This window comes from Lacerta agilis, chromosome 5 (genome assembly GCF_009819535.1).
Source record: "Lacerta agilis isolate rLacAgi1 chromosome 5, rLacAgi1.pri, whole genome shotgun sequence".
Lineage (NCBI taxonomy): Eukaryota > Metazoa > Chordata > Lepidosauria > Squamata > Lacertidae > Lacerta > Lacerta agilis.
This window is the reverse complement of record NC_046316.1, coordinates 56,210,856-56,224,590: the sequence shown is the minus strand read 5'-3', so window position 1 is coordinate 56,224,590 and position 13,735 is coordinate 56,210,856. Positions and strand designations below refer to the sequence as shown.

The window sequence follows — 13,735 nt, the reverse complement described above, 5'->3', positions numbered from 1 at the left end:
ATCCTGCCTCCTCCAGGAATGCTGAAGCATCTCCCTCTGATCACACCATTCTCTGAGACAAAGACTGTGTTCATACGTGCAAGCCAGATATATTTTTCTACTCCTTGTGATTTTTCCACATGAACCTATGTTAGGTTGGCAATATGCAAAACCACTGGTGCATTCATATTACATATCTCTAGGTGTCAGATGAAAATGTTTCTCTTCAACCAGGCTTTGGGCTGATTCACAGTCTATGGCCTTTTAAATGTGTCTGTGGGAGGGGGGCGTTACTGGGTTGTTTTTGTTTTATTACACATTTTGTGTTCTCATTTTGTATTTTTATGTTGTGAACCATCCTGTGATCTTCAGATGATGGATGGTATAATAATAATAATAATAATAATAATAATAATAATAATAATAATAATAATAATAATAATAATAGAAATATGAATCTCTGCAGCAATCATTCCTTAAAGCAAAAAAAAAAATAGTTGTTTTAAATATAATACAGTATGTGGGTTTGGTTATTTGTTTTCTTTTCTTTTAGTAAAGTTGGCTGTCCCATCACTTTCCTTTTAGTGCTTCTTTATCCTAAGGCTAAGCTATGGGACTGCACTACACTATAACTGCTACTGCACTAACAATGTGGCACAAACATTGGCAGACCCATGAGACTGAAGCCGGGTAGACACCATACATTTGAAGTAAAGCATACACTTTAATCCTGGAAACTGCAGTTCATCCCTCACAAAGCTACAATTACCAGCAACTTTGACAGTTCCCAGGATTCTTCGGGAGGGGTACTTTAAATGTATGATGCACATGCAGTCTATATCTTTGCAAGATAATGAACCTTGAAGAAAGGACCATAGCTCAGATGACAAACTTTGCATGTCAAAAGGTCCCAGGTTCAATCCTTGGTATCTCAAGTTAAAAACGATCAGCTAACTGATAACTTGAAAGTTATCATCTGAGACATTGGAGTGCTGCTGTCAATCAAAGTAAAGGGTTCTGTGCTACATGGACAGATAGGTACATATACCACCAGGTCAGGCTATGTTGCCGGCAGGGAAACCTTTCACTGCCCACTGAAAAACAATGGTGATGTCAGCCACCATAATTTCAAATCAAACAAGATATATTTAAAATGAAGTATGTCCCCTTGTCTGTGGTTTACATGGGCACCTCTTCTGACAATGTTTGGGAAATCTGATTTAAAACCAGTCTTATGGTGACTACATACACATGGACTCAACTGGTTAGCCACTTAACTTCTCTGGTTTAGACTAGTATGCAGGATGGCCTGGTCCTGCTTGCATGTTGTTCTGGAAAAGTTATACAGATAATTAGTTCTGAACTAATTATGTCCCTGTGTATGCACTCCTAGATTCACTGAGTGTGACATTCTATATCCCATTTCACTGCTTAGCATATGGAAATGGACTTGGTTTGGAATGGAAATGATTTTTAGAAATAAAAATAAACAACAATGATGCCACACTCCAGACTCAAAATTAAACCACATCATCATCACCACAAAGCAACTCACCTCATCTCTGATGGTATCACTCAATGAAGAAGTCATGTCCAAGCTGATTTGTGACTGGCTGCTTATCCCACTGTCCTCTCTCAGATAGTCATTATCCAATGAATGCATAGATTGCAAGAAACTAGGTCTAGGCTTCAATGTCTTTGGCCTCTCAGGTGCTTCCAAGTTGCCATCAATCACCGAGATGTTTCCAAGAGATATCATTGAAGTGGAACTTAATCTCCCAGGGTAATGGAAACCCTTGCGTTGAGAACCAGTTCGAGGACTCTGTGGCTTGGGACTCATGGGTCTACATGGCATATCTTTACGTTCATACATTGACAACTGCGGGCAAGAGGGGGTGAAGTGAGAAAATGATGACTGCAGGTCAATCGGACTAATTGGAGATTTCAACCAGAATTCTTCAAAAGATGTATCTCCATCACTGCTCATTGTTTCCTCTTTCCCATTGCAATCTGGACTATGAAGACATTTTATATTCAGTTCCTGATTCCTCCTCTTGGTATCCATAGATAGAAAATCACCAGTCCCAGAGGAATCAGAATGTCCACCATCTACAGATGACCCATTAGACACATTTGATTGCATAAACTCTTGTCCATTGCAATCTTCCTGATTTTCCTTGGATGGTCTTCTAGGAAAGCTGCCAGGGATCCTGCTAGAACAAGGACTCTGCTGTGTTGGAAGAGGACTACTTAAGGCAAACCGCTTTTGGCCATCTGCCTCCTTACTTTTCAGAAATGCTTTCCAAGATGTTTGGTGCAACTTGGCTTTTTCCTTTTCATTTTTCACTGAAAACTTTGGACTCTGTTCAGCATTTTCCTTCTCCAGAGATTTAGATTCAAAAAAACTTGAGAAGGATCTGTGGGCCAAGGCCAGCCGACTCCTGAATCTTTTACTCTCCATGTTTTTGTTTCTTTTAAAGTCATTCTCAGATGAGGATTTCTTGAGTTCAGGATACTCCACAGACTCATTGTCGTTATTCTCAACAGAACCTAAAACTTTCCCTTGAGAGTGCTTTCTTCTTGTCATTATGGGAGAAGAACTTGTGCCCATACCTTCCAATAGTATCCGGCCAGAGCCAGAAGCCTTTCTCAGGCTCATTCTGTTGAAGAGTCCAGCAGGTTTCTCATAAAATAAGTCATCATCGTCCAAATATTCTGCAAGGCAACGTTCCTTGCTTTGGAAAGCAGAGCTGGGTGAACTGCTTTGAATATACTTCAAATCATCTTCTACCTCATCCCCTTTATCTCCTTCCAATGTTTCTGACTTGGCCTTGACACTATCTTGATTTTCAGCAGACATTAGTTTAGATTTCCTGAAGGATGCCATTTTTGAAAAGGCTAAAAATTTAGACTGCTTGGAACATTTCTCTATGGCCCCAGCCTTATTGTTTCTCTGAACTGCCTTGTAGAAACTGCTGTTACTACCCAGGAAGTTAAAAAGGTTCTCATTCAACTCCTCACTGTTTGTGCTCTCCATGCTGATATTATCTAGGCCTGTGGTGGTATTATCTTGGCTGTCAATTCTCATATTAGTGTCACAGATATCTGTGCTTGGATTCCATTGACTGTCTCTGCTAATGCACTTTGGCTCCTCAGCAGAAAAGCTCCTGTTCAGTTCTGTGCTTGGAGAACCTTCACAAAAGCCTGTTTTTTCATGTGCTGTATCACAATGTTTGGTGCCTTCCTTTTCAATAATTTGCTTACTATGGACATTATCTCCTAGGGTCTTATCACCAGCAATGGCATTCTGGCACAGGTCACTACTGCTATTTCTTTCCTGTGTTCCTGCAGTGATAACACAAGTGTCTTGCTGTCTATTTTTGGTCACAGATTCATCTGCCGCTGTATAGCCTCCTGGTTCAAACTGTAGGTTTAGTACTTGGACCGATTCTAAGACAGAGTCACCTTTCACTCGGGGGGGCTTGATTAGCAATATCTCAGCATTAGTGGCAAGTGGTTCTAAGAATAAACCATTTGCATATCCCTCTTCTTTCCAGTTTTGTACAGTACTTTCCAAATTTAAATTAGTCCTGGGAGAATTGTTCTCAAGACTAGCTCCTATATTAATTTTAGGGGCAGGCACTGAAGATAAATCAAGACCCATTGCTTCTGCTTCATCTTCATCTTCTTGGGTGGAGATCCTAATAGGGAACTCATCTTCACTGCCTGATATAGCCTGTACAGGCAGAATTTCATTTCCACAATTGGGTTGTGCATTTGGAGTCTTCTGTGGTTTTGTGGTGTCCATCATGGTGATGAGAGAAGAGGCTGAGTTCTCATGTTCCAATGTCTCAGTGGTTAATTCATCCACATAGGTTTCACCATCCATCTTATTTGACAGTAGTTCTTTTTGATCAAGAGATTTAATCAAGAGAGGTTTTAACTCTGAAAGATTCTGCAGTTTTTCTTCCTGGCAAGTATGATGTGGTGGTGTTGTTAGTTCAAAAGCAGAGACATCTTCACCACCACCACAATAAAAATCCTTCTTTTCTATTCTCATGAGGTGCACATTTGTTCTCTCCTGAATGGAAGGACATTTTAGGGCATCAGATGCCCTGCTCGTGTTTTGAAGCACTGTTTCCTCTTGTTCCCCCATGACCTTTTTCCCACTTAATGTCAGAATCCCATCAAACATTCTCCAACCTAATCCAAATTCTGAATCGTTCCTTATCTCAGCTGCCCCTAGAAAGGCCTCAGTGTTTTGCGTGTCAAGGCATTTTCTCTCCAAGTTCACCTCTGTGCTAACAGTAGAAGCATGAATGCCATAAGTATTGCCATACTTATCTGCCATGCTATAGCCACCCAGATAATTCTCTTGGCCTATAGCATCATGGCTGTCAGATTCAGAGCTAGGATTCTGAAGGAACGTGTTTATTTCTATCTCACCCTCAGATTTGGACTGATCTTTTCTTAGTACTATTTTGGCATTTATATTTGCTGGTACACACTCCAAAGTTGAAGGAGTTTCCAGTCTGGAATGATCCTCTGAGTGATATGGCAGCTGGGATAGGGTCAAAGAATCATTCTCTAGTGTATCTGCTCTTTTTGTTGAAAGGCCAAAGATTGATTTATCATGCAAATTCTTACTGGTATCCCAGTGGGATCTTGTTGCCAACTGGTTCTTATTTGAGACTAGATGAGTATTAAGAAATGATTTTTCAATACCTGTCTCTTTTTCCATCTTGAAGGACTTCTGTGGGCAGTCACCAAACTTTTCTAAATTGCCCCTTACCTTTTCATAATCCGACATTTCTTGGGGTAATCTGGAGCATGACCAACTTAATTTATCAGCCATGCAGATACAGTCATTGGCATGTTCTCTGACCTCTCGGGCACTTATGTTTCCTGGTGAACTGTGCCATGACTTCATTTCTACAATCCCTGGCTTTGTGGGTGGCACCAGAAATGTAGATTTCATACATGGTAAACCCGTGCCCTTTAGCTTTCTGTCACACAAGTGTGCATCTACAGATTTCTGACTGTCAATACCATTCTTCCTATTGCACTTGGTGTTCAGTATATACTCCTGTTTACACCTAACTTTGGATGATTCACAGTTTCTCTTACAAGTTCTGTTTGTTTCTAAGTGAATATTAGGCAGACTGCATCTTGAAACAGCTTCTGAGTGGGCAGGAGGATGTTGAGTCTCAAGGGAAGTCAATGAGTTTTCAGAGTTTGCTCTGAGACAAGCAAACACTGATTGTTCTGTATTTTTATTGACTTTGCCAACAGCACCTTCAGCTAGATTTTTTGAGCAGATATGCTGGTGTGGCTCTCTGTCAACAGATTTTGCCTCCACTACCAATGAGGCCTCTGTCTGTGACGCAAGGACCTCTTTACTGATGTTAAACCCTGTGCAGGTAATACTGTAAGGTAACACTTTCTCCTTTCCCTTGATCTCTTCTGTTTTTGAGTCTTTTGCCTGTACTTCCAATTCACCTTTGCCAGCTGCTATGTGCAAAGGTGAAGGCAGTTCCCCTGCTTCCTTATGCATGCATCCCAGATGTCTTGCACACTCAGCCTTGGAGGGAGGTTTTTCTACTTTTGCTTCAGAATACTTCTGCCATGGTTCCTCTAGTTCTGCAGAAAGGCAGAATGAACTCAGGCTTGTTTCTCTTGTTACATCACTGGCAAAAGACTCCGAGTCTGATGCACTTTCATAAGGCTCTGTCTTGATGTCTGACAGTGATTCACTCTGATGTGACTGGGTCTCAAAATAGTCTTCATCAGTTTCTTGGCCTGATCCACGAATCTCCAGCTCTAACGTACTTGGGACCGAAGAACTCCGGTCTTCTTCAAACTCTCCTTCACTTGTGCAATTTTCTACTGGCTCTGGAGCCTGAAAAGAAAGAGAAAAGAATCAATCAAAGATGGAGCCCCACAACAAAATGATTACTACTAATCCACAGACTTTGGTTTGTATTTGGATGATATGAAGAGGTAATCTTGTATAATGTGGCTGGGTAACTTCAGGCCTGGGGTCCAAATTTGGCCCCCTATCTGACCCTTGGAATTCTCCCCAGGCCATAACCCTCTTAGGACATTGAAATATTAGTCTTTCATATTTCCAGAATAATACATAATCTTGCCCAGACTCTAAATGTTAAAGCAAGTTTCTACCTTTCATAGCTGCAGATGAAAATGTGGTGGGTGTGTCTCTGCTGCTTAGGGAAGGGCATAATGCAGCTCCTGTCTCGCACTGTAGCACTATTCAAATTGTATCAGATTTAAATACACAGTGGCACAGCTAAATTAGTATTATAAAACATATTTTTTGTAACTAATGCCATCTCTTCAAAGTGCCTAACCGTTCATTTCCCAAAAAATCAATTTGGGTGTGAGATTTAATGGCTCCCTCTATAGGCTAAATTTAAAATGCCTTCAAATTCTTACTTTAATATATAAAGTGCTTTCTGGGTTGTTGCCATCTGTCTGTCTCAAGAAACAATGGAGTGCGCTTCTGGGGGTGAAGTCAAACCACTACATTAGCAGCTTTCCTGGTATGTAAAAGCATTTCTAAACCAGTGAATATTTTTACACTCTCTAGGCAGTGTACACTATAAATATGCATTTTATCTCCAGTGCAAATTCTTTTGGTGATATCCAATGTTAGCAATATTCAGTGTAGACCAAGTGAAATCAATGGTCTTCACTTAATTCCACTGATTTCAAAGGGTCTACTTTGTGTATGACTAATATTGGACATGCTTTTAAACTAGTGAACACAGATGATCTTATATGCATTAAAAGAAATGTATTTTAACTTGTCTGATGGTTCCTAAAATGTGGGAACTTAATTTGAATTATGGAATGAACATATGTTTTCTTATTCCTACAAGTAGACAAGTTTCTTTTATTGCTGGCCATCATTTCATGCTATAGAAAAACATAGCCTCTTGGGACTTCTCCTAGGGGTGTGACATTTCTAGTACTCAAATGTTAGGCATGATTCTCTCTGAGAGCAAAAAGCATTAACAGAATAAACACCATTTGGGTCAACATGCCATCAGTGCAAAAATGGAGAAGAGTTGAAACGATTTTTATGCTTCCTGCTTCCAAGAAGAGACTGTGCCAGTCTAAGGAGAGAGAATTCTAAAGTGTAGCTGGAACAACACTAGAAGCCAAATTCCTTCCTTGCGTGGAATGGACCTCCTGATAAAATGATATCTGCAGGAGGACCTCACCTACAGAGAACAGCAAGTGATTGACTATGTAAGTGATCCCAAGTTGTATAAGGCATTATACATTAAAAAACCAGCACTCTGAACTTAGTATGGTAGCTGATTAGCAGCCAGTGAAATTCTTTCAACAGTGGAGTTACATGTTGGTGATATTCTGCCTCAGTGAGCAGTCAAGCCACAGCTTTTTGCAACAGCTACAGCTTCCAAACCTCAACAGCAGTCCTAAGTAGAGCACATTGCAATAATCCAGCCTGCACATGGTGGTGGTCAGGCTATCGTGGTCCATCACTACCATAGTTTTGTTTCCTTCCCATGGGCGTAGCCAAGGGGAGGCAGCTGCCCCCCCCCCCAAAGTAAAACAAGAGAAATACTTAACTGACCAATCACATCAGTTCTACCCCCCCAACAAAAGTCCTGCCCTCCCTAACAAAATCCTGCCCCCCCCCCACAAAAATCCTGACTATGCCCATGTTCCTTCCCCACTACCCAACTATTCCCCTCAGTGGAATATATGCCTAGCATGCAAGGGTTCTCTTTAAGGATAACATCTTGCACTACAGCCTCTGGGCCTCCTTTGCCCAAAGGAGATGCAGAATCCATTTTATTATTTATTAAATTTGTATACAGCCCTTCATCCACAGATCTCAGGGCAATTCATAGCATAAAAACACAAGATAAAAATACAAAATTAAAACACAAACAAGAACAAAACAAACCACATTCCACATAGTAAGCTGATATCACTTGGTTTGGAGGGTTCTGTGAATTTCCTTATGCCACAGCAAACATTCCTTTTTTATCTTTATAAGTGGTGTGGTGAAAAATCACTTAATCTATCTGATGAACCACTGAACATTCATCACTCAGCACACAGTAAGAAATGTCTTTGTCATGTTTACACCAGTGTTACAGATGGGACCTATGCAAAGAAGGGAGATGAATGTCTCCCAAAACTCTGGGGGCAGTAAGTGAGCACATACTATGGAAAAACTGGTATACATGCCCCTTTGGAGGAAACACCAGTGAAAGTGTGGCAAACATGTGTATCAGCCCCAAGAGGGCATCTGTTCCTTTAATAAGCACAAAGAAAGAAGAGTTTCGTTGGGTGCAGCACTTTCCCCTCAGTGTTGAAGTGGAAAAAGAAGCCACGCTTTATTGAAATTTTGCTTCTGTACAGCACTTACAGAGGCCCTCACAGGATTTGGACCTGATAAGGATTAAGGATTTTACAATCTCCTTTTCCTGCTGTCTTGGCTTTTCCACTACTACCACTCTGAAAATTTGTTTCAAGGAGGAAGAACTTGGCAGTTGCCTTGGAAACTGGGATGTTCCGTAACTCAGAAGTGATGGGGGGCATAAAGCAGTTGCTAAGCAGCCATCAAGAGTTTTTTCGCCTCCATCTGCTCCAGTCACTGTTGAAGAACGACCCTGTGGAAAGGGAAATGGTAGCCTCTGGCAACACCGAGACCACAAATACCCAAACACCCAGGAGAAAGCATAGGCACACAACCCATGACAACAGTGCCCTCTTCATATCAGTCACTGAAAGAACACACTAACAGAGTCACATGAGATGCACAGCATTTGACTTTTTAGCAAGGCCACCCAGGACAGGATGATATACAAGAAGAACCTGTCTGGTCACGCCTGCATTTGGTGATCCTTCCACATGAATGATGTACTGAGAAAAGCAGTTTCTTCCTCAGCTACTGGCTTGTTTGCAGTCTTGACTTTCTCAATGCAAGCAAGGAGTAGGTGTAAGTGATTCAGTCATGCAGCCTCCACAAATTCCAGCATTCAGCATCCTCTCGTAGGGCAGGAGTTTCCAAAGACTGTCACACAATCAACAGCCCAGTTTTTATTTGACAGGAATTAGTGGGTGTGGGGCAAAAATAACCAAACACTGCTGTACATCATATATCGACCAACTAGATTCATGCCAAGTATCCGGCACTCACACTTTCAAGGAAAAGAAAGAACAGAAATTTTAAAAAATCAGCTCTTGCAGGGGGGGGGGGGAGATGAGAAATAGGATAGCCACCGTGCAACAAGAAATACTGTTGTCAAAGCAGCATACTGAAAAGCAACTTCTAATTGAAATGTCTAAAGCTATATAGGCATGGCAAACTCGGCCCTCCAGATGTTTTGGGACTACAACTCCCATCATTCCTAACCACTGGTCCTGTTAGCTAGGGATGATGGGAGTTGTAGTCCCAAAACATCTGGAGGGCCAAGTTTGCCTATGCCTGCTATAATCCTACATGCACTGAATTGAGCAGGAAGATGACAAGTTTGTAGTGCAGTTTTATTTCCAATACAACAGTAAGCAAAGCTCAGGAACTAAAATTTTCTTTCTTAAAAGTTGTGCCTCTAATCAGATACATTCTGAAGAACTAAAGTAAAATTTCACATCTTTTGGCTTCTCATCACTTTCTTTGATATTTTTGCCTAGAAATGCTAGGGGGTCTGTTGCCTTTCATAGGTAGAAGTATCACTGAAGTGATAGGAGAAGCTGCATGTACCAAGTATCTTCATGGTACACAACTACATAAAGCACTATTGCTAACTCCATGTCAAGAGCGGACAACAGAAGTTCTGTGACTGATTAGGAAGAGGACAGGAAACCTGTGGGCCTCCAAAAAAACCTACACCTTCCATCATCCCTGACCAATGGCCATGCTAGCTGAAACTGATGGTACTTTGGAGTCCAGCAACATCTGGTGGACCACAGGTTCCCCAAACCTGGTAGCATCATTTGTGCTCATATAATCTTCTCACACTGAAGAACAGAAAAAGACCCTAGTGTGTCAGTCCCATGACCCATCGAGTCCAACATCCTGTTCTCGCAGTGGCCAAACACATGCCCACAGGAAGCCAGTAAGCAGGACCCAAGCACACTTCCCACTAGCACCACTATCTCATCCTATAAATTACCTTTTATAAACAAAATACATTAGGAAACAAATCCTAAAACATGTTCAAATGTTAGTAGAACTGAGGATCAACAAGATTAGCTTTTTTTAAAGCAGATGTTGAAAGGGGAGTGGCAAGTGGATTTGCCCATTTACCACAAAATTCTGGAAACAAATTATATGATGAATAAATAAATTATTGGATGTTCCTCTTCCTGCAGATCTTAAAATTCTATGATCAATTTACCTGAATACTGTAAGACAGGGAGGATTGTTTTGTATATAGTCCTTAGTTAAAGTGTTGATAACAAAGATCTGAAAATAAAATAACTCATCCATCAGTGGTCAATTAAAGTCTGTGAAATTGCAAACACAATGAATCTATAAGACAACATTTTTAAAGGGTTGATAGCAAATCTGAAAGAGCAAAAATCCTTAGCCAAACTATTACACAACTCTAGAATGATAAAACTGCTAGTAATCTCTTGCTTTGTAAATTCTTTGAGTTTTATCAGATTTATTTTGCATGCTTTTCTCTGTGGTATAATATGATAATAGCACACACAAGTGCATCATTGATGCTTTTCAGAACATACCATCTTGCCTGGAACCTTAGATATCTTCACACTGTGGCAATGCTGGAAACTGTGAGTTTTCTTTCTGCCCAGGTGGCATTTAGTTCCATGTGAAGGCATCACTTTTTCTTTCCTTTGGTACAAAGATCCATAATTCTTATAGCCCTTCTTTTTCCCATTCTTATTGTCAATGATTTGACGCTCCCATTGCTCTATTGCCGCTGTTATCTTATTGGGTGCTGTTTTAAATGCCGCCTCCATTTGTGACCCCAGCTCCACAGCCTTCGCCAGGGTTAGAGAATCTATTTGCAAAAATAGGGTCTCCCTAATTCGCCAGTCTTCTGCTTTCTCAATCAGCTGGTCAAGCACCAGCTCATCCTGCAAAGGCCCAAAATCACAGCCTGATGCCAAATCCCACAGTGCAGAGGCAAAACTCATAAAAGTTTCCCCAGGAAGTTGCTCCCGCTGCCGGAAACAGAGCCTGTGGATTCTCTTGAAAACACTTTGCTTTGGTGTAAAGTCTTCCTGACACTCATCAATAGTCTCAAATAATGCAATGGAGCCCAGCTTTGTCTTCTGATTTCCCCAACCCAAACGGTAGGGAAGTTGATCCTCCATGTTCTCCCATCCAGATAAACACATGCAGAATTCAAGAGCATTTAGTCCATGTGACTAGGACATCTCCCCGCTAACACTTGGGAAAAAACAATAGAAGAAAGAAAGTATACAAGTCCACCATCTTCCAGTCACAGCAGTGTAACTGATAGTAAACACACTACCTTGCTTTTCTAATTAGCAGGTAGGTTTAGTCAGCAGAGTCACATTCAGACACTTCCCCATAAACTGACCTGACCTGTAATTTGTCATCTGGATACCTCCGCCTTTTAATTTCTTTGTTTCCTGAATATTGTTGGTGGGCATAAAAATCATTAAAAGTATTTATTAGTGCTTATGAACTCAGAATCCTACATTGCCTCAGATTTCCTGGCATCAGTGGCAGATAGCATCCCTCATTCAATCCCAGATAGACAAAAAACTCAAAGTAAAACAATTTCCAAACGCCAAGAGAAGTAAACTGGACACAGCAAAGCCTCAAGGACCCTCAACAGAACAGAGGCAAATATTAATAAATGGGGTGGCGCATTTGACGGGGTAGTGCGGCTGCTCTTCATGACAACCCCATAGCCACAATCAAAATAAGCTTTTAAGCAAAGCCAAACGGCTTCAATATCAAACTACCCTTTTCTCACACCGGCACCCCACTTTACTTCACATCCAGCCCAACGAAGAGTTCCAGTGGACTCCAAAGCTTGCTCATTATTTGGTGGCATTTGATTGGTCATAATAAAGTTTGGGGTTTGGGGTTGTTTCCCCCCCCCCCCAACAAAAGTGGCAGTTTCAACCTGAGCCATGCATGCAAATTGAGCAAACATCTTCCTCTGCTTAGCTTACCTCCTGGGTTCCTTTCTGAGAAGAGTTTATTTATTTGGCATGCAGATAATTGGGAAATAGCATCCCAGTAGATGGTTATCATCCCTGCTGTGAAATAAGTGTCAGTGCTTTATCCCTGACCCATGCCCACTCCGCAACATCACCGAGCACCTTTTTGATTATTATTTTTTGAATATTATTTTTTATATTTGGAAACCTAATTTCCACACTTCCAAGTCCTACCCAGTATTTGTAGCTATGGGTAAGAATGATTACCTGGAAAGCTGCCGAGAATACACGTGAGGAGGCTTGTTTCCTACAGTAGCCTACTGGGTGTCACTTTTACCACCCACACCATTCATCTAAATATAGCTCAGTCTGAACTCAGCAGGTAGCAATCACAACTGCAGAAATGCAGCAAGCCCACTCTATGATGAGCACCTTCCACAAACTGCTCTGTAAATAAATTAAGTTTTTGGGACATTTGAGCATTTCTGAAACCAGTGCCAGATTTACGTACAAGCTAAACAAGCTATAGCTTAGGGCTCCACTCTCTTGGGGACCCCCCCAAAAAAATTAAGGGGGAAAAAACCTGGATGTACATTTCCAAAATGTAAGATTAAAAACAAATAATCTTGTATTGTGTAGGCTCCTATGATGTAAATAATGGGGCCCTGCCTGCTCCCTAAAATATCACTGGTTTGCTCATTTCTATATATAGGGTGCCTACATTCTGCATGGACTGGTTACATGGCAACTTGTGCAAATGGCTTCAGATACCTATTAGGTCCATAAATTACCATATAGCAAATATTCAACCGAAGAAACAGCGACAATTTGTTGTTGACAAAGGACCGCTGGACATATAAAGGGCCCCATTACCTTCAGTAGCTTAGGGCTTCATCAAACCTAAATCCAGCCCTGTCTGAAACATTAAATATGAACACCTGATATACCCAGCTGATACTTTATTTTATTTTACTCCCTCCTTCCTTACCAGTCACCCCATCTTCTTCAAGTCAAAAAACCTTACTCTTGGGGAAGGGACTAGTTGACAGCTGAGGGCTCCTTTCCTCGCTAGGCCTCTCCTTAACTGTAAATACTGTGTGGAACTTCACTTCCTGCTGAGGAACCATGTGACCTGAAGACAGAAAACCATGTCCCACGATCCTTTGGTAGAAAATGGTGTTGCTCAGAGTGTCATTTACTGCCAAGGGTAGCCGCCCTCACCTGTGTAAAAAGGACTGTTTGTTACCCTATCCCAAAGTTTGGCTTTTTTTTTTTTGCTTGCAGAGAGAAGAGGTGACTGGCAGGGAAATTACAGAAGCATTTTGAATCCAGCCAGACTCAGAGCAGGCTGTGACCCAACTCCTAGGCCTAAGAGGGCTTTGAGTCCTCCGTTAAAGAGGGCAGCCCTCAGCCTAACAGAGTTCTCAATTTGAAGGATTATTGGGGTCAAGTCTGATAAGATAAATAAAGATAAAGATAAATAATCACCTGAGCAGCAGACTGAGCAGCCGAGCAGGTCACCTGTTTAGTCTTCTCCATTATGGTGAAATATATTGTATTTCTATTTTAAATCTGATGCAATTTGTTC

The 13,735-nt window shown here is 41.2% G+C and overlaps 1 protein-coding gene and 1 long non-coding RNA gene across 2 annotated transcripts in view; one reads left to right on the top strand and one right to left on the bottom strand.

The window, feature by feature from the left end:
- Positions 1-13,735, bottom strand: part of ARHGEF4 (Rho guanine nucleotide exchange factor 4) — a 154,405-nt gene that overhangs the window by 96,716 nt on the left and 43,954 nt on the right. Inside the window, 1 exon segment of the mRNA XM_033149955.1 lies at positions 1,535-5,878. Within this exon segment, the coding sequence (XP_033005846.1) occupies positions 1,535-5,878 (4,344 nt within the window).
- LOC117047146 overlaps positions 13,498-13,735 on the top strand; it is a 74,822-nt gene continuing 74,584 nt past the window's right edge. The window contains exon 1 of the long non-coding RNA XR_004426664.1: positions 13,498-13,690. This is a non-coding gene — a long non-coding RNA (uncharacterized LOC117047146). The remainder of the gene's footprint in view (positions 13,691-13,735) is intronic.